At 52.8% G+C, this 20,450-nt stretch overlaps 2 protein-coding genes and 2 long non-coding RNA genes across 11 annotated transcripts in view; 3 read left to right on the forward strand and 1 right to left on the reverse strand.

Moving 5' to 3' along the window:
* Positions 1–4,832, forward strand: part of FAM83F (family with sequence similarity 83 member F) — a 31,894-nt gene extending 27,062 nt beyond the window's left edge. Inside the window, exons 5-6 of one of the 2 annotated variants that reach the window (XR_011534716.1) lie at positions 3,120–4,743; positions 4,788–4,832. Coding sequence is in view for 1 of the 2 variants with exons in the window: in XM_070600149.1 (XP_070456250.1) it covers positions 3,120–3,169 (50 nt within the window). In the remaining variant the exon portion in view is untranslated. Of the gene's footprint in view, positions 1–3,119 lie in introns of both variants that reach the window. The other variant, XM_070600149.1, reaches the window with a different exon arrangement.
* Positions 4,833–10,138: 5,306 nt separating this feature from the next.
* Positions 10,139–15,869, reverse strand: LOC139080308 (uncharacterized). 3 transcript variants are annotated; one of them, XR_011534719.1, is made up of 4 exons: positions 15,707–15,862; positions 14,895–15,308; positions 14,198–14,270; positions 10,139–10,385 (listed from the first exon to the last, which is right to left on the reverse strand). It is a non-coding gene; the product is annotated as an uncharacterized lncRNA (long non-coding RNA). The 3 variants fall into 3 exon arrangements; XR_011534717.1 differs by lacking the exon at positions 10,139–10,385 and having other exon boundaries at positions 12,528–14,270; positions 14,895–15,131; positions 15,707–15,869; XR_011534718.1 differs by lacking the exon at positions 10,139–10,385 and having other exon boundaries at positions 12,528–14,270.
* Positions 10,444–14,315, forward strand: LOC139080309 (uncharacterized). The gene is made up of 3 exons (XR_011534720.1): positions 10,444–11,520; positions 12,086–12,223; positions 13,862–14,315. It is a non-coding gene; the product is annotated as an uncharacterized lncRNA (long non-coding RNA).
* Positions 15,870–16,013: 144 nt separating the features above from the next.
* TNRC6B (trinucleotide repeat containing adaptor 6B) overlaps positions 16,014–20,450 on the forward strand; it is a 237,698-nt gene continuing 233,261 nt past the window's right edge. For 2 of the 5 annotated variants that reach the window (XM_070600144.1, XM_008519767.2), the window contains exon 1: positions 16,014–16,702. The gene's annotated coding sequence lies outside the window, so the exon portion shown is untranslated. The remainder of the gene's footprint in view (positions 16,703–20,450) is intronic. The other 3 variants (XM_070600146.1, XM_070600145.1, XM_070600147.1) reach the window with 3 other exon arrangements.

Consider the following 20,450-nt stretch of genomic DNA (forward strand, 5'->3'; position numbering starts at 1 on the left):
GGGCCTCTACCTTCCAAGGTCCCCTGGGCTCACGCTTTCTTCCCAGAATTCTCTGAAGCGACTGCAGTGGCAGTTATCTTTCCAGAACTCTCCTGGTTCCCTTGATTCATGCGTGGATGGGCCACCCTGGCTGGCGGTGTGGTCTGGCTCCTAGTGCTATGGCCACTGGGCTCCTGGACTCGGGGACCTCAGGCTCACCTGTGTCATCCCTGGGGCCTGAAGGTCTTGGATCTCTCTCCTGGAAATCTGGGCCCCTGTCCGGGATGGGAGGTTGAGGAAGTGCTTCTGGGTTTGGAGCTCTGTAAGGGACCTGTCGGCCTCTAGTTCCTCAAGAGCTATCTTGTCAAGACGGAATTTCAAAATTCAGTGTCGCTCCTGAGGAGCGTGGGTCAGGCCCCAGCTGGTGTTTGGAGGCTGCAGTCTGATGCGGTGAACCTGAGCACTGTTCCCAGCCGGGTCCCGATCACTTAGCACGGGTCAGGGGAGCTGGGAGAGCGTCCTTCGAGGAACTGATCCCGCTCGGCTCTAGAGAAGAGGCAGGTGACCTTATTCTCACTGGCAGATGTCATAATCCCCCTGCCCCGTGGGCTCTCTTGGACCTATCCAGGGCTTACATCCCCAGCTAGGTGAGTGAGGGCACATAGGTCACCCAGCCAGCACCTATCGAGGCCGCTATTGTTGTAGGTATTGGTGAACCCTGAAGTAGCGCACTGCCTCGTCCTCACTTTATCCAGCAGATACATGTCTGTGCAGTGTCTGCTCTGTGCCAGGCACTGTTTCGAGCTCTTGGTACAGCGGTGGACAAAACGAGCAAAGTCCCTGCTCTTATGGAGTGAATACCGCACTGGAGAGATGGGGCAGGGGAGGGCAGTGACCCTTTTATAACGGGTGATCTGGGAGGCCTCTCTGACAGATGGGCATCTGAGCAGAGACTTGAAGGGAGGGAGGGAGAGAGCTATGTGGACATCCAGGGGAAGAATCTCCCAGAAAGGAAGAATGTAGTGTCCTGAAACCTATAGGGAGGTAGAGCCCACGTCCTTGTCACCTCTCTCCTGCCAGCTAAACCAGACTAGCCAGGGCCTGACAGACGAGCCCTGCATGACAGACAAGTCCTGATGCCTAGGCTGGCTCTCCCTCCAGCCCTTGCTTCTTGCCACCCCCCTCCTCCCACTTCCCACCCCCATTTTCAGTCTCACTCCAGTGTCACCTCCCTTTGAAGCTGGACTTTCTCTCCCAAGCCTCCTTTGAGCCACCCATTTGGGGGCTGTTTATGGATTCTTCCCTATTAATCTGGCAGGTCTGAGTTGCCTCAGATCCTTGCTGAACACCCGCACATGGTGGACTCCCAATCAGTGTGCACAGAAGGGATGCTGGAACACAGAATTTTTCCTCAAACCGGTTCCTCTGTCAGAGGCACAGAGATGAATTCTGAGTATAAAGTTATGTCTCCAGGCTTTCATCCAGCCTAATAAAATGAGTGGGGGAATGGGACGCACGCCCTGTGAACACAGGCACTGCCCCCTGCTCCCAGCCTCGTCGGGAAGGGAGAAGGAGCCGGGCAGAGCTCAGGCTTGGGAAGCAGGCTCCTCTCAGGCTCCTGCCCTCCCCACCCCAAGCTGCGCTCCTTCCCCTGCTTTAGAATCCCGCCTCCAAAATGCTGCCACTGCCTCTGGGAGGAACTCACATCTGCTCAGTTGGGCAAGCAAATAAAACAAGCCACTAAGGAGAACAAGTGGGGACGGATGTGTCCATTGCATCAGAGAGGGGACTGTGGGACAGCAGAATGTGATCACTTCAGCAGAGCTGCACCAGAGACAGCACCGCCGTGGAACACGACGAAGCTCCTGACCCTCGGAGCCCTGCGTGTGGGGGGCGCAGTCACCTGGCTCCCCTCCTGCCTCCTCTCAGTTCTAAAGCTGTCAGCGAGGCCTCTAAGGAGGCTCAGCTGGACTTGTAGCAAGTCCCAAGGAGAGAGTTCAGTCCGGCCCAGAGAAGGCAGTGGTTAGCGGAGCAGGGCAGGGGGAAAGGGCTCCACTCGGGCCTGCTCAGTGTCTCTCTTGCTAATGGCCCAGGAGAGGAGACAGAAGCCACCTTGATTAAATTCATGGCTGAAGTGATATGAGAAGTTGGTGTGAGCACCGGGGAGATGACCCTTGCAAAGTGGGAAGGAACCGGCAGGACATAACTCGGCAGCTTCCACCTGGGAGAAAGGCAGCCAGCACGCCAGGACACGGATCCAACGGCCCAGCACCTCGCAGGCAAGCCAGGAGGTGCCTGTGTCTGCCTTGCAGCTCCCCGCTTCCCTCGACAGCAGGAGTCCTGCCCAAGACCCTGCTGGTCTCTGCTTGGGAATATAAAGGAAGTAGAAATGGATGGAAGGGGCCTGGGAGGAGGAGAAACGTGCTTCTCTGGCCTGGAGAAGAACAGCTTTCCCTCGTCCTCCTCTCCTCTCAGTGAAGTGCGTGCCCTCCAGCCTCTACCTTCACACCGCCTCCCTAAGCCTGTGGTCCACGCCACAGTGCCCGGCTCTCCGTCAGCCTGCTGACCCTTCCTGAAGCACAAGCTTTCCTCTTCCATCTTAGGCAGCCTGCATGGCAGAGGGAGCTGAGACTGGATTTGGAAGACCAGGTGGTGGCGCTGGCACTGGCTGGCCCTGGGAGCTGGTGGCCCCGCTGCCCTCACCTGTAAGAGGGGACTGATGATACCTTCTTGCAGCGCAGCCGCCCACGAGGACTACCTGAGAGAATGACTGGGGCTGTGCTTTGTAAGCTGTGAGGCTGTGCGTGGTCTCAGCTAAACCGCCTCTTGGCAAGACTTTTAAGTCATCGATTGTAGTTGTTGACTTGGGGTATGGATCCTTCCCAGCACCCTGCTGAGGTCAGGAGATGGCGGATCCCTTGATGTTCTGACTAGGGGCAATCTTGCTGAGGCTGTCAGGATAGTCCTTGTACTTTCCTGGGGACCCCACTGACCTGGTCTCCAGATCAGCAGCTTGGGAGGGAGACAGGGACCCCAGCCCCCAGATCTGAGGTGTGGGCAGGGCAGAGGAGAGGGGCTGGAGCTGAGTCCACCGAGCACTTCATTCACACCCTTCCTGCCTGTGTCCCTTGTCTCTGCAGGTAAAACAAGCCCCGGTCCTACCAAGGCCAACAATTGCGTGATTTCCTGAGCCACGGGCCAGCCGTGGGCAGGACCTGTGGATGCCCCCCTGTCCTGTCCTGTGGAGAACACAGGCCAAACTCTGCACCAGTTTGCACGTTGGACCCCTGCTGGCCTCCTGCCCCAGCAGCCTTCATCCTGGCCTCAGGGACCCTGAATTCCAGATGTGAGGCTCTGCAGCATCTCAAGACAATCACACGCCTCCACGAGACTGTTGGTGGCCGGGCGGGGGTCACTCCTCCTTGTTTACATGAAGCGGAAGTTTGACTAGTATCCGCTCTCCTTTATGCTTGACCCCCTCCCTCCACTGGGCCAGCCTCGCCCTGCAGGTCCCTAGAGGGAGTGAGCCCATGTCTTTATACCTTAATGTGCTAGGGACTCCAGAGCAGCCCAAGCCCCCTGACTACTCTTTCTCTGGGCTTCCTGGTGCTTCTGGGCCCCCAAGGAGGTTTGGTGGAATAAAAGGGAAGAGGACAGGGCTCTGAGCCAAGGATCCAGTCTTGCTCCAGCCTCCGAACTCAAGGTGGAAGGTGCAGCTGGGACAGCTAGGGCACTGGCTGCTGCGGCCTTCCTGGCTGGGTCCCTGCAGGCTCCTGCACTAGGCTGAATGAAGGAGGGGAAGCCCTCCCCCTAGCCAGTGGCAGAATTTGACACTGCCATTTTGAGAGCCCTCTCCTGAGGTCTCCTTTCCGCCTGGCCTGTACTGTCTTGGCAGTCTCTGCCCCAGGCGGTCTCGGCCTCCTTGGCTATTGCCTGCTGCCACCCCATACGGTGGTTCTTCTCGTGCCTGTACCGGGGGCCGCTACCTCCCCTTAACGTGCCTTGATTTGCAGCCCAAGGCAGGGAGAGAGAGCTTGGCAGAGGGCCAGTTAGGGTGGTGTGGGAGGCTGGGCCCTGCAGACTGGAGCATTTGTCCTGTCCCCCATCCCTGAGGTGGCCCTTGGTCCCCTTCACCAGCCAGCACTTCCGTGCCTTCTCTAGTTACATTTCAGCCGAAGACCAGCCTTAGCCTCCTGCCAAAAGCCAGGCTGTATTTAGAAGCCTCAGCCTCCCCAAAGCAGCCTGGCCTAATTGCCAGGACGCCGGGCCAGGGAGCCCAGCCTAAAATCGCACACTGCCCACTCCCCACTTGTGGGACTGGGGGCTCTGAGGACAGAGTTCTCGAATGGACAATGGAGAACTTGCCAAACTGCGGCTGTGCGAGCCGGCCCTGCCTTGGGGTGCTGAGGCTCAGCGCCCAGGGGAGCCGAGGGCTGCGGGCCCTGTGAAAGCACCGTGCACAGCCTCTCTCAGCCTTTTCCCTCTGAACCAAACTCTTCTCCTGTGTCTTTCCTTCTGCAAAACCCTGGGGCACGAGCAGCAGCTGGGGAGGGCCTCAGATGTCTGCGAGGTGGCTGACGTAAGAGGCGAGCGGGGAGCGTTGACGGCGCTGAGGTGAACCAGGCGTCCTTTGAGAAAGCAGGAAGGGTGACGGCACCACGCGGTCGAGAAGAACCTGGCCTCTCTGGCGGTGGGGAGGGGCAGGGAAAGGAAGGGTGAGCGGGTTCCCAGGCTCCTCTGTTCACCCTGAGGTTAGCTTCTGAGGTGTTGGGAGGTGGGGTGCAAGGGGCCCTGACCCGCCTCCTGAGCTTTTGTGAGGATTAAACGCTTCCTGAGAAGTGCTTCCTTATGCACCAAGGCCTGGCAGTGTGGCACATGCTTGTTCTGGAGGGGAAGGAAGGGAGACATGGGAAACGGGGGGCGTGGTCACCTTGACAGTGTGGGACACGAGGTGGGTCAGTTGCAGTGGGGCAAAGAGATCACCCTCGGTGAGGAGAATGGACGCCTCTGGGGACAAGGGAGGAGGCCTGGGGAAGGGACCGGCTCCTGAGGGATTCCACCACGGGCGTCCTGTGCCGCCCCTAGGAGAGAAGCAGGCCTGCGGCATCCTTTCCCCTCCCCTGCCTGCCGGGTGGGAGGACGCAGATGGGAAGTTCCAAGTCCCTGCAGCCTTGAGCCAGGCCTGCCTTCCTGCCGCAGTTCTTCCCGGTGCCAAGATGGGGTTATTCTCACTTCCTTCACAGAAACAAAGGCAGGTGGGAGGCTGTATGTTGACGAAGCAACGCAGTGGAATGGGACAAGCGCTGGCCTGGGAGGCGGGGCACCGCTCACAGGTTCCTCATTCCCTCACAGAGGTTGGGACAAGATGGCCTCTGACCCCCTCCAGCCCTGAGATGCTCGGGAAGAGACGGCAGTCCAAAGATTGCTGAGGATCTTGAAGTCCTAAAATGCGGCTCCTAACATTTGCTCGTCTGCCTGAGCTCCAGCCCGCTCTGTTCTGCCTCTTGGCTTCTCAGTTTTTAGCACATCTGCCCTCCGTTCCAGCGCTTGCACATACTTGGTGAAAGATTCTCTCTCTCATCGAATCTCAAGGGTACATCTGGCCTTCCCAGTTGGATGACAAGTTCAAGGGTAGATCATGCCCTTGGTCCCGCTGCAGCAGCTTCCACAAGGCTGGTAATGTCGGAAGGGCTCCGGGAGGAACAGGGTGGAAGGGCACTCTCAGGGCGGGGCCTGGCTTCGCTGCTCTCCCTGCTCCGCCCCCCCCGGTCCCCCCAACCTGCCCACTTTCTGAGTCCAGCTTCTGTAGGTTGAGTGTCAATGACTGGTGCAGCTCCTTGGGAAGGCTGGCCTCCGAGGAGCAGAGGCAGCTAAGGGCTGAGACCCCGGGGGCTGCCGCCACCCTGGATCTTGCCCCACAGGAGCAGGAAGCACCGGACTCCTGCGTGGGACTGGGAGCCTTTCCTTTGAGATTTGGCAAAACTTCCCAGGCTCTTTTGTCAGCTGTCCTCGGGTATGGTTAGTCCTATCCCTGATCCTTCAAGGGTGCCCTCAAGACAGCCTCTGCCAACACCCCTACCCTCTGCCTGTATAGAACTTAATAGAAAAGCTAGACGAAAAAGGCAGCCTTGAGATATGGAGGAAACAGGAGAGAGGGGAAGTGGGCTTTTTTTTTTTTTTACTGTGACACTTTTTATAATTTATTGAGTGCCTATTACATGCCAGTCACTGTGCAGGTTTCAAACTAAGAAAAGCTTGGGAAAGAGCCCTTTAGAGTTCACAAAAAATTTTCCTGTGTATTTGGGGTTTGAGCTTCACAAAGTTGTGTGTTGAGCAGTTCAGGTCTTACTGTCCCCATGTTTCAAATGAGGAAGTACACGGCTCTCAAAATCCCACATCACAGAAAGCGCAGCTCTGAGCCTGCTCCTCCAGCTCAGGGTTTCTCACCTTTGACACTAGTGACACTTTGGAGCCACAAAATTCTCTGCTAGGGGAAGGGCTGTCCTACACACTGTGGGATGTTTAGCTGCACCCCTGGCCTCTACCTATTAATGCTAGTAGCACCCCTCCAGATGAGACAACCGAAAATGTCTCCAGGCACTGCCAAATGTCCCCCGGGGGTAAAGTCACCCCGGTTGACAAAGCCGGCTCTCTGCTTTGCAGCCCCAAGGCCCCCGAGCTGCTTCTCTGAGCTGCTTTCCTGTGCGCGCCCGTGTAAAACAGTCACCTTTTTTGGGCAGGACGCTCTGGCCCAGAGAGGCTGGTTGACTTGCCAGATTTTGCTTTCTGTGACTGACGTAAAGCATCTTCCATCTTTGTTCCAGTTACCTGGCTTAGCTCTTCCCTGCCTTGTACTCCCCAGAACAGGTGTGTTTATGTGCACACATCTGCCTCACTCCACTCAGTGCCCTGTCACATTTCGTCCCAATCTGTTCCCCTTCCTTCAGTCCTGCATGGAAAGCACCGTGGGACATACCTGTGTGTGCCCAGCAGTGTCCCCACTTCAGAAGGCAGTCAAGGCAGACAACAGAGTCTTCCACACTCCTCCAGTCAGGCTGGGTGGGAATTGCTCTGTGCAGTGTCACAACCACAATCTGAGTGAACATCGACAAAGCCCCCTTAGCAGCTAATTAGCCCTGCCACGCACAGTGGGTATCGTTTATCGTTTGGCTATGCACCAGTCTTTCCTCCCTGCCTGGAAGACCCAGCGGCTGTCACTGTGATTGTCTGCACTGCTGTTGTAGTGACAGGAGGTTTGGTGGTTTGGTGCAGAACAGGTGCCCCGGGCTCAACAAGCTGGGCCAGACCAAGGTCGAGAGATACCTCAGAGAAGTCTGAGAGGTGGCAGGTGCAGACGTGAGGGTGTTCTTAGACTAGATCAGCCAGAGGCCTCGCAGAGTTAGGCAGGCCTGAACTTCCCACCCCTCGCCTGTGAAGCTTCTGCCCTCCCAGCTATGAACTGAGGAAGGCCCTGCTTCCTGATACCGGCTCGGGCAGCATGTGCTGCCGCCCGGCACACGAGGTACCCATTCTGTCCTTGGGGTTCCTGAGCCTGGAGACCAGGACATCGTCTGTCTGGCTCACTGCTGTCTCCACTGTTGGTTAATACCTATTTGTAAAATGATTGAAAACATGTCAGCCACTTGATAGGATAAGCCAGCCTGGTTGATGTGGGCGCTGTCTGAGGCTCCAGAGTTGATTGTGACCCTTTCAGTCTTGTTCTGACCTCTGAGATTGCATGTGGAAGCCAAACAGGATTCTGCTCTCTTCAAATTAATTTCTCAAGGACGGGGTTTATCAAAAGTCCTTCCTGTTTGAATCCTCTCCTCTGGGAAGGCTTCTCCTTCGGCATATGTCCCCAGTGGACAGTCCTCATCTCCCAGTCGCTCCAGCCGGGGCAGGCCCAGGTCTCCAGGCTTCTCTGGCTGCTCAAGGATGACCTGTGTGCATGCTTCTTTCAAAGGCTAACACAAAAGCAGGGGAGGAGACAGGCCTTGAGGTGAGGAAATTTGTCCAAAGGCCCCCAGCAAGTCATAGGAAGGGCTAGAATCTGGCTCTTCAGGCCCTCCTAGAGCACTGTCACTGCATCATGTGGCCTTTGTAAGTGACAGGCAGCTGGAGACAAGTTTTCATCAGAAAAGTGGCCAGATGTTAGGCATTGTCTGCACCACTAAAAAGCAGCTCCAGGAACAGATGCCCACGTCGTAGCAGACCAACTAGGACATGCTACGGAAGCCAGCAAGAGTGTGGGGAGCCTGGAGGAGGAAAGAGGAAAAGGCAAGAACAGGCCGTATGCCCGCAGAGGCCACGTCCCCTGGGCACAAGCAAGGAAAAGACCCCAGCCTGTGCCAAGAACCAAGAACCAAGAAGCATGCCTGGTGATTCCTATTTCCTGCGTGCAGCCTGGGCTCCCTGGCTCATCTCTTCCTGGAAGGTCTTGGAAGTGAGGTGATTGGACAAGGAAAGGCACTTCGCTGCAGCATCTGGAAGGCTTCATTCATTTGCCCATTCAGTGGACATTTGCTGTGCGCTAGGTCTGGGAGGAAGGGTGAGTGAGGAAGCCCTGGTGGCGCTCATGGATTCAGGGCCCTGTGGGGGCGCCACTTGCTGCAGTCTTAGCGGAGGCGTGTGGTGGCGAGAGGACGGTCTTCACAACGGACCGGCTCAGGCTGGATGCTCCACTCTGCCACCTGTTAGCCAAAAGAGCCAGCAAGCTGCTTCACATCCCGAACTTGTTCCCTGATGTGTAACTGGGGATCATTTTGGTCCCACTTTCCGGCGGCTGTTGGGGGTACAGTGCTGAGCGCCATGGCTAACAGCCAGAAGCTCAGAGCCCACCCGTGCTGCTGACAGTGTGTTCTATTGGGTGGTTAGTCATTTCCCTCTTGGGACACTTTCTCCTGGACCCTCTCTCTTGCTCCTTCCCCGTGTATTTGCCACTTTCATGTTGAGCTGCTGGCACTCATGTCTAAATGCTTGTCTACCTGGAAGAAGTTTCAGGCCCAGGTTTGAAAGGGTGGAGAGCTGCCAGAGCTGCCGTTTGTGAGCCGCCCTGCCTGGCTCCTCCCCCTGCACGCCCGTCCCCGCCTCAGCTCTGTGGCTTTGTTGGTTCCGGGCCTGGAGGAGGGCTGCAGTCTTACCTGGTTGTGCGGAAGTCCACAGCTTTTCTTGATTGACAGTTGTGGGTAAAATGAACAGTTTTAGTTTGTTTGGAGACTCCTTAGTATATCAAATACACAGTAAACCCAATCCAAAGAAACAGCACATCCAGATGAGCCTGCCAACCTGGACCAAGCCCCTGGGCTTCAAAGCCAGGCCTGTGCGTAGACTCCACAGCCTCCCAGCTTTCTTCTGGCCTTTGGTGCTCACTCACTCACTCGCTCGCCCGGTGACTACGGCCCAGGCCATCTCCCCAGCTGGACTGGGAGGAGCTCGAGGGCCAGCACTGAGTTGTGGGGGCGGACCCTAACTCTGGCTGTGCTTCCTTGGAGCACACGGCTGGAGCCCCGCGGTGAAATGCTGACACCTTGTGGCCAGCTGGCAGGGTGTCTCCTTCCTCCTCTGGGTGAGAGCCGACGACAGAGGCCAGGGGTCACAAACTTTTTCTGTAAAGGGCCAGATGGTAGATATTCTAGGCTTGGCAGACTTGAAGTGTCTGTCACAGCTCCTGCTAGGTAGCACTAGCGCAATCACAGACAGTATGTAAACAAGTGGGTGTGGCTGGGTCCCAATGAAACTTTATGGACACTGAAATTTGAATTTCATATAATTTCCATGTGTCACAAAATATTCTTCTTTTAATTTTTTCCAATCATTTAAAATGTAAAATCATTCATAGCTCGCGAGCTATGCAAAAACAGGCAGCAGCTGGATTTGGAGCACGATCCCTTGTTTGCCGACCCCTGGCCCAGGACACCTCTCCTCCACGCTCCCAACACGAGCTCCCAGCTGTCACACCTGGACCCTCACTTTGGCCTTGTTCTCTCAAGAGGAACCCCCAGTCCCCCTCCCCCAACCAGCTTGCTGCCACTAAGCCCTCTTACCAGAAATTCTGGAGTTGTTGGTTTTCATCCATTTCATAAGTTTACATAAGTATCCATCAGATGCCCAGCCCTGTGGTGAGGGCCATAAAAGAGCCTGGAGTTTTAACCAACATGTATTTTATATTTACTTTTATTCATTCATTTGTTCAAACAAACACATTGAGAACTTACTGTGTCCCAGGCACTGTAATAAGACAGACCTGGTCTCTGCCCTGAGGGTATTCATAACCTGGTTGGGAAGATGGACACAGGGAGGCAAGCATTATAATGGGGAAGCACAGGGGGTGTGGAAGCCCAGAACAAGTACTTACCTCAACCTGAGGGTAGAGGTTAAGGAAGGCTTCCTGGAGGAGGAGGTGATCTCTGAGGAATGAATGGGGGAGGGGAGAATGAGGCAAGACATTCCAGGTAAAGTTTCAGAGCCTAGAAAGAACTCTTTCAAGAGAATTATAAGCATCCATGACATAGTGAAGGTTCAGATGTAGTATCTGCCCTCGAGGCCTCCCAGTCTGGCGGGCAAGCCAGTCTTCCACAAGCTGTGGTAAGGTTGTGGAGAGAGATTTAAAGAAGTTTTCTCTCTAGCTTGTAGGACTGGTTATCTGTGAGCCTCAAGAGGGTAAGCAATGGGAAGCAAGCACTCTGAAGGCTATAAATAATCCCCAGGGCCAGGCTAGGAGTGGGTCTGACTCCGCATAGGGTGCTGAGAGCATAGGGAGAGGAGAAGTGTGGGCCTCGGTTCTCTGCTCCCAAAGCCCCTTAGAGGAGAAGGAGCTTGGGTGAGCTTTGCAGGAAGTGTAGCCCTCCATACACGGGCGGGAGGAAGGGCATCCTAGGCAGCAGAAACTGCACGGGCAACTCACTGAGGAAGGAGAGGCTGTGGCCCAGCTGAGGGGCCGCCAGTAAGTCCTCCTGAGGGTCCGGGGGAGGGAACCGCGCTTTACTGTGACTCTCACAACAACCCCGACCAACAGGTATTACTTTTCTCAGCTCCACCAATTAAAAAACACAACCTTGGACAGTTACTTAACCTCTCTCTGCCTTAGTTTCCTCATCTGTATCTACCTTATAAGGTTGTCATGAGGACTGAATAAGTTAAGACATATAAAATTCTTATTAAGCCTGGCACTAGGGCCAGCTTCACAGGCATGTGACCTCCACACTGCCACAGGTCCCCACAGTCAGAAGGCAAAGGGTCCCACGTTTGGTTTAATGCTCTGCTGTTGCTGTCTTGAAACTCTTAATAATTTTGGAACCAGGAGCCCCATGCTTTCCTTTGCACAGCCACAAATTATATAGCCAGTCCTGCCTGGCATAGCGTATGCCTAAAAACTTTAGGTTTTATCATTTACCTTAGAGTGTAGAATAACAAATCTGATTCAATGTATTTGCTTTAGAAATGAGAAGACTGAAGCTCAGAGAGTTTACATGACTTCCTCCATGTCTCACTGCAAGTGAAGAAACAGGCTGCAGATGAAGAGCTGAAACCACAATCTTAGAGGTGAAGGCAGGACAATGACCCGCTCCCTACCCCCACCCCCACTGCCCCAGAAGGCAGCATAAGGAGAGAGGAGCAGACAGATTCCTCTGAAGGAGCTTGGAGAAAGAGGTGGTATGAAAAGGAGCATGAACAGTTGTAGAGGTAGGAGGGAAGCTGCCTATTTCGGGAAGCCAGGAGAAGATTCTCAGAGTAAAATGTAGTGGTGCAGCCATGGAAACCAGGATTGAGAAAGTCTCTTGGATCTTGGCCACAGGAGGTCATAGATGAGCTTAGAGAAATGAGTGTCAGTAGAGTTAGGGCTGGAAGCCAGGTTTAAAGAATGAGGGAGCCCCGATGGTGGAGATGGCCACGGGTCATTATTTAAGAAAATGAGAAAAGGAAATAGAGGAAAGAGGACAGGGAGGAAGGAGGCTATTTTGACGGGGGTGGGAGGAGAGCTGGATCCCAACTGGGATGAGGAGACAGGACCTTCAGAGGCAGTAATTTAGCCAGGATGGTGCACCTCTTTCCCTGAGTCTGTAGGAAAGAGCTGATAAAGGCTATACGGGCAACTGTTCATTTGCAGGGGCTGGTTGTCTCCCCAGCTGCACTGTGGCGTTCTCAAGGTAGACATCTCAGGGGCAACACAGCGACATGGAAAAGAGCTTACTGGGACCAGGCTGCCTGCGTTCAGCCGCGAGGGTATTACCTGTGGTGACCTGGGGTAAGTCAGTCAGCCCTTCAGTGCCTCAGTTTCCCTATCTGGAAAATGGCAATAACCACGGTTGTTGTGAAGATTAACTACGACGATCCACATAAAGGCCTCAGTACGGTGTGTGACACACAGCAGTGTTCGTGAAAGAGTAGCTAGTATTAACAGCCACATCTCCTGGTTCTCTTGTGAACCCCCGTGGGTCCAGCATTGGCACACAGCACACAGGAAGGTTCAGTGTTTGCTGCTTCACTAGGAGCCTTTCAGGAAGTGTGGTCATAAGAAGTGAGAGGTGGTTTACAAGTGGCACAGCATCTGTCACAAGGGCTTTATTTGCACAATAAATGCTACCAGACATGTAAGATATGCTTATGAGCATGTCTTCTGTAATCAGCACCCTCTAGAAAGTTCCCCTCCCCTAATGCTCCTGGCCTTGGCTGTGGCCACACCCACTGCCCAAGTGAGCAGTGTCAGCTGTCGGCTGTCCTCTTTCTTCCGGATTAGGCTCCTCTACAGGGATCTTCCCATGGTCATACATTTGGAGAATTGGAGAATGCTTTACAAACACTTCCAAATGTCTCATAGCAATGAGAGGCCAGTGCAAAGGGTAGAGGGAGCTCTCCTCTGCCACAGAAATCAGAGCTGGAGCAGATCCAGCTGGCTATGTCACCCCAAGCTCGTGGGTCATTGCAGAATCGTTCACAGAAATTCCCGTTGGACTGGATTTTGTCCAGGCCAATGCAATGTGTTCAGGGATCACAGAACAATCTCTCAAGGGAAAAAAGGAAGGCCTGTTGCTTGGAATGGCTTAGAGCACTTTTGGTAGCCATCCAAGGTAGCTATCACTCATTAATCTGCCTTCCCCTCCAGCAAAACGCCAACTGTATAGAACACCACATATAGAGCTCTAAGAATAGGACAGCGCTCCAAGAACATACTGCACTTGGCCTGCATACAAGTGTGCAGGGCTTGATGAGTCTTTTTGCTCTCAAAGCTGGGTGGGTTGGAACAAACAAATAAACAAAAAATGTTTTCCTGAAGTAGCATGCAGAGAAGAAATGAGACAGGGCTTAGGAGAACACCCTAGCACGTCATCCTCGGCCCTGGGCTGCCTTTTCAGGGCATGGACTGACTCCAAGGCCTCCAAAGCAAAGCATGCCTGTAAGGCCTAGGGCAGTGAGCACAGCAGACCACTCCCCTCCCCCCCCCCAGTGACTCCACACTAGTCAGAGCAAGCCCCAAAGTCCTGTAACAGGTGGTAATTTGTCATTTGCTGTGACAGGAATTTGAAACCATCATCCTCCACAATAAATATTTGGTTGCTTTATTGGCTTCCTTCCCGTAAGTATAGAAAGTGAGGACAGGTTCCATCCGAAGCTGCAGTTCTGAGCAATGAGAGCTCTCAGAGTGCAGACAAGACCCTAGACCGCACCCCACTGTTTGCTGGAAGAAGAAATCCCTGTGTGGGTCTATTCATAGAAGAGTCTGGGAAGACACTCTCCTTAATGGCAGTTGGCTCCAGTAGTGGGATGCTGGGGAACTTTTGTTTTCTACTTTAAAACTTTCTATATTGTCTGGAATCTTTACTCAATGTTACTTTTATGATCAGAAAAACAAATCTTATTTAGAAATTATTTTCCTATTCTCAAGTGGGCAAGCGTGACAGTTTCCGGCTTCCTGCTTTCTCCTGGAGAGGGAAAGGACAACGAGGTGGATCAGAGAGAGAACTGAAGGCCCTCAAAGACGAAGATCATAGGAAGCACTGGCTTCGGCCACTCCTGGGTGTTCCTATCCTGCTCCCTGCCCCCAGAGAGCAAATGCTGCAGGTCCCCACACACTGCCGGCCTCTGGCCTAGCTAACCACGGTTCATCCTTTAGTTCTCCTTGTAGACGTCACTTCTGGAGAGCCATCCCTGTGCCACCAAGATTGAGTCCTGTGTCCCTCCCATGTTCTTCCAAGCCACCTGCATGTGATTATCTGTTTACCTGTTGGCCACTCCCACTAGATGGAAGTCCCTGAAGGCAGCCGTGTTTTATTCATCTGTGTAGTCCTCGTACCCTAGGAAAGTGCCAACAGGCTCAATAAACATTTACTGGATAATTATTTATTTGGGGGCCTTTTATGATCAGAGCAATTTAAGGGACACAAAGATGAAAAATGACACCATTTGTTTTCAAGGAACTTACAACTGAGTTGGGGAGACAGATGCATCCAACAATTAACTATAAAACCAAGCGCTAGTTTAAAGGCTAAGATAGAGGTACAGACAACCAACTGTGAAGATAAGGAAGGTTTTGGACCCTAAACATTTATCGTTCATTGTGTTTTCTGATTCAGAATCTCCATATTGGAATGCTAGTATGGTGCAGTGGTTATAAGGATTCAGGTTCTTAGGACCTTTATTAGAATTTGCCTCATGATCTTTCTTCTGCTCTTCTGTTGGCAGTTGTCCTAAGAGGAATACCTCCCATTTAATCTTAATTGACGTTTGTGAAATGCTTTGTCTTCCTCTGCTGAAAGGCTATAAGTATTGAGTGTTATTACTGTGTTACAGTGGTTGTTTTATTATTAAAGCTGTGCAAATGAGGTTACACAACAGCTTGGATGAGGAAGCGAAACAAGGGCAGTGATCCCACTGAAGCTACAGGGGATGGGGATTTGGGATGGTAAAAAGTTAATTACCCGAGACAGAATGCGGGCTAGAGTCCAGCGCGGTGCTCCTGGAGATCACTGCTGTCCCAGAGGCTAGGGGTGGCTCTCTGGCAGTGGGTCCTGAGCATCCTGCCCTCCCCTGGCTAGAATGTCGGGTTCACTTCGCTGAAAACAGCCGCGGAGGAAGAATCCAATGGCCGTGAGCCAGGAGCACACGTCTTGCTCGGCATTGGGGGCTACTCTGGAAGCTTTCCAAGAGCTGGAGGGCTGTTCCATTTGCATGCAATAAATTATTTATCTCTAAAGCAATTTATTCTTTCTCTCTCTTTAGACTCTCTTTCTCCTTGTTTCTGGCTCTTGAGGACTCTCTCCAAAGAGTGAGCTGGAGATGGTGGGGGTTGGGGAGGTAGGCTTGGCTCACAAAGATGGTAGAAATGTGCAAAGCTGAGAAAATGAACATAGAGGTAGATGGCCTTCTAGTCAGGAAATACCAAAATTGTTTAATTTAGGGTGGAGAGGAATGGGTGCTGGAAAGATGTGGTGGAGGCAGTGACAACCTCTCCACTGCTTTAGCCCCCAGCAATATCACTTCCAGAAACTGACTGAGGAACTTGGGTTCTGAATGAAACCTTCTTAAGATGTTGGGTTGGCTGACAGGTACGATTCTGGGCTAAGAGGCACTGAAGTACAGTGAAAAGAGCAAAGGCTCTAGAGTCAGACAGAACTAGGACCGAATGCCGGGTCCACCAACTGCTTTCTATCTGGATGACCTTGAGCAAGCTTCCTAACCACTCTGGAACCTTAGTTTCCTATCTGTAAAATTTAGAGAATGTAAAACTCACAGGTTTAACCAGATAATCCCTGTAAAGAACTCAGCACAGGAGTTGGCACAAAGTAGACGACAAATGGCAGTCATTATCACCATCAACTCCAGGCCAAAGGACCAGAGGCGACCCAAACTCCCCAGCAAACAACTGTAGCGCAGCGAATCCAGATCTGACTGACGCGCCTATTTGCCCAATAAGGTACCAGGAAAGAACTCAGTGGAGTCGAACCAATGGCACCAGCCCTTGTTGGACGGGTTTTCTTGCTGTTCCACCAATAGTTTGAAGTTTTGACTAGAGAGTGACATCCTGACAGTCCAATGACGCACAACCAGCCCACACTCAGCACTTAGGAGGGGATAAATCAAGGAGCCGGCACGTATAGATTCCGTTATTAGGCAGTACTGGATGGAGAGAAAAGCTTAGGGGACACAGCCCGAGGGCGAGGCACTAACGAGCTAAAAAAAGAAAAAAGACAATGGTTGCGCCAAGCGAGCTCGGCCGCCATCATACTCTAGTTTCCCCTTCGCCTCTCCCGGTCCGCGACCGAGGAAGCGGCCTCTGGGATGCTGAGGGGGTGTGTCCCCTAGTGATTGGCGCAGGCAGCTCAGCCAATCCTAGCTCTTCAAACGGGAAGCACTTAGCCAATGAGGGGCGACGGCAGCGGCGAGGAATTGGAGGGGCGGAACAGCAGCTTGACAGGCACAAAAGCCAGCCAGTGAGAGCCGGAAGCATCCTCCCTGCGGCCAATGGAGTGGGGCTCTGGGCGGGCCCCCGAGTGTTTGTGTTGTGGTTTTGGGGGAGGGAGGCGGAGGGGAAAGTTTGTTTATTTTGTTTTTAGTTTCTGGGGTCCCCGTGTTTCTGGGAGGTGAAGCGGGAGGGAGTGACCCCCCCGCGCCCCTCAGTCCCCCTACTACGTCGCCTCCATAGCTGCGGAGAAGCGGGGACCGCGCGCACCGCAGCGCATCGCCTCACAGCGGAACGCCGCGCACTCGGAGCCGGCACGGCTCGGCGGTGAGTGAGGACCCCCGACCCCCGCCGCCCTTCCTTCGCCCGCGCACCGCCCAGTCAGCGCGGGCCGGCCGGGTGGGCGAGGACGCCCGCGGGAGCGCGCGGCGCGGGCCGGCCTGTCAAGCTGAGGCGCAGCGTGTGCGTGTCCTCGAGAGTGAGCGCGCGCGCGGCGGCCAGAGGGCCGGGAGGGCGGGAGCGCGCTCGGGGCCCGGCGGGGGCGGCGGCGGGAGCGCGCGCCGTGGGGCCGGCGTCTGGTGGGCTTGACCCGAGGCGGGAGGGACGCGGGGCCGTCAGCACGCGGGGAAGGGGCGCCCGGAATGGCAGGGCCAGGACTGGCGGGCGCGCGCGGCTCCGGGCGTCACGCGCCGGCAGGTGTGAGCTGGGGGAGGGCTTCCGGGTGGGCCGGCCGAGTCGAGTTAGCTTCCCATCGCCGGGGACCTCGGGCAGGGAGGGTCCCCGTCGCCGCGGAGCTTCGAGGCCCGTGGAGCCCCGCCGGGCCCCCTGCCTGGCGACGGCGGAGCGAGGCGTCAGGCCTCGGAGCCTCCGCGTCCCTGTCCGTGTGCAGGACCTGCGTGACGGGGTGATGCGCCCCCTGCCTCCCGGGGCGGGGGTTCCCACCCCGCACCCCTCACTCCAGAGCCCTGCGTGTGTGGCCGCCTTCCAGAGCGGATTCAGACTTGCCTCGAGGAAACTTGGGGCAGGGGCCACATCAGCGGACCAGACAGCCCCAGGAGTGCTTTCTGCCTGCCCCTGAGCTGGCGCCTTTTGGTTTCAAACCGTTGGGTTTCTTAGCCCCCCGTGGGCTAAATACAGCGTAGTGGCTGGAGACACCCAAGAACGGTAGCCTCTTGTCAGGCGCCTTAAGGGCCATCCATCCTCAAGTCTTCGGGCACAGAGTACCACTCTGAGTCCTTTCAGGCTCTTGGCTCTCTCATGTATCTTTTGGCTGTTTTATTACTTTTTTAAGCATGTGTGCTAGATAGAGATGGAGCGAGGAATAAGGCGCATTTCAAGCCGGTCATTTGTATTACAATGTAAGCAAAATTGTAAAACAAAATTGGACGGAAATATTTTTTCCATAGTGAATAAAACGTCCTTAGTTGCTCCCCCCCACAGTTAAGCGTACCGAAAGGAGGTGTATAGAAATCTTACATCATAGCATTTTATGAAAGTTTAACAATAGAGGCTATTTCCTTCGTTGTTGTTGGGAATTTCAATAGGATGACAGTTTCCTATTGATTTGGAGAAGCATCAATGATCTTACCCTTGAAACTATGTTTATTCATTTGGTAGGGTTATGTAAATGCCTCTTAAGAAGCAGGACTTTCAGCGCATTGTCTTGCACCTCTACAGTGCGCGGTATCGCTCTAGGTAGGTAGTGGGAGAGCTGTCCGCGTAGCAGGTCCCTCCACTACGCACGCATCCAGAACACAAATCAAACTGGCTTGTCCCACTTGCGACGCAGGGATGATAATGATGCCTTTATGTTTCCTTAGTTCTGAACCATTTTAAGTACTTGTCTCAAACATCATTATTTGAGCAGAATAGTTTCTGATACGGCTTAAGGAGAAGAAATTTCCGAGCTGCTTTTCTAAAGTAGCATATAAATGTCTTGCCCTTGAAAAAAAAATTTTTCCTCATTCAAATGGAAGCACTTAAAAATGTTTTAAATCAGAGCAGTACCATTTGTTCAAATAGTAGTAATAATATTAGCTAACGTGTATGGCGTGCTTTCCATATGCCAACTTGTTATATTTTCTCCCTAGTCTTTAAGCCTGTGGGTTAGGTATCATTACTGTCTCATGCATGAGAAAAAGAGCCTCCAACAGCCACACAGTTAGGAAGCTCCAGGGCGTAGGTTTAGTCTCAGGTCTGTCTGATTTCAAAATCTGTGCTTGTTCCCTTTTGCCCCTTAAATTTTCCAGAGGAAGGAAGGCGGAAAGGACACTGAAAAGTAGAGAGGAGTAGAAAAGGGAAATGCTGCTGATTAGGTTGCCCGTTCTTAAGTTCTTCTTAACTTAAGAATTTAAAGTGAAATTAAACCCATTCTTAGTTTTTAGAAATTAAGAAGATTTTTACCAGAGTACATCTAAGCTTTATTTTGTCCCTCTTTGATTTTTATAACGATAAATAAATGAATTTAATTCAGAGGTCAAGGCTTTCAGAGTCCTTCGTGCTGATCTCTGCTGCAGTACCTTGCTGCTGTGATAAATCCCATGTGCTCTTCAGGGACCAGGCGTTATTCACTTTTGTATCTAACAGAGTTTGGCATGTAGTAGGAGCACAGTAAATGTTAGTTAACTAAGGAGCAGAGTTAAAAATGTGATGACTTCAGGTTCTTTTTAGCAGTTGTAATTCAGTGGGACAATAAAGTGAATAGTTCATGTGCAAAACACTTGTTCTACAGGAATACTTAAATGGAGCAATTCAGAAGGTCTTGGGGGGCTGGCCCTGTGGCTGAGTGGTTAAGTTCGTGCGCCTCGCTGCAGGCGGCCCAGTGTTTTGTTGGTTCGAATCCTGGGCGCGGACATGGCACTGCTCGTCAAACCATGCTGAGGCAGTGGCCCACATGCCACAACTAGAAGAACCCACAACGAAGAATATACAACTATGTACCGGGGGGCTTTGGGGAGAAAAAGGAAAAAAATAAAAATCTTAAAAAAAAAAAAAAAAAAGAAGAAGGTCTTGAAAGTTTGGTTCTACCAGTTTGCTAAACCTCCAGTTCTGCTTACCTGTTTGAGCTACTGTGCCATTCTGCTCTTGCTTTCCCCTCTCGAGTTCTAACAGAGGCGGCTGCGCTGACTGCTTCCCTTTACTGCTCAGTCATTCTTTTAACCGCTGCAGCCTGGCTCCCAACCTCACCACTCACTGCGGCTTTTTCCCTGGTTGCCAATTACCTAATGGTTAAATTTCCGAAAGCGTCTTTTCTGGCTTTATCCTGTTCTGTCTCCCTGCGGAAGTCAGTCCTTTTGACTATCCTCATCCCTTTAAAATTTTTTTTTATTTTTAAAATAACATATAGTAACATTGTGTTCAGGTCTGTGAAGGTCAACCCATGTATAGATTCCGGTAACCACCATCACAATCAGGATACAGAACAGTTCCATCGCCCCACAAAAACTCCCTCATGCTATATCCTTTCTTTTCCCTCTGAGGAAGATTTGCCTTAAGCTAACATCCATGCCAATCTTCCTCTATTTTTAGAATGTGAGCTGCCAGCTCGGCATGGCCACTAACCGAGCAGTGTAGGTCTGCGCCCAGGAACCAAACCCAGGCTGCCGAAGTAGAACACACCGAACTTGACCACTAGGCCATTGGGGTTGGCCAGTGCTATATCCCTTTTGATACCCTTTTCTCCTGACTTCTGTCTCGGATAAATAAACACTAAAGATCACGCTCAGGCTCCTTTTGTTATCATTGTTTCATTTTTCTCTTTTCTACTCCTTGAAAATGTTGTTTACTTTTGAGACTTAAACTATCTGTCGCCTCTTTATCTGTTAACCTGCATATCCATGTGTGACCCCCTCTTCCGTACTCCAAAATAACATCCATATTTACCTGCTGGAATTCTTCACTACTCCTTCATATTCAGTATGTTTAAAGTTAAGCCTAACTTTGCCTCCCAGGTAATGCCTCCCAAACTAGCTCTTCCATCAGATTTTTCTTTTTCAGTGCCATCTTTCTCTTAAGCTTGCAATCCTGGAACACTTGGAGGGCCTTATAATAAACTCTCTTATCCCAGACCTGGTAT

The sequence above is a fragment of the Equus przewalskii genome, chromosome 29 (assembly GCF_037783145.1).
Source record: "Equus przewalskii isolate Varuska chromosome 29, EquPr2, whole genome shotgun sequence".
NCBI lineage: Eukaryota > Metazoa > Chordata > Mammalia > Perissodactyla > Equidae > Equus > Equus przewalskii.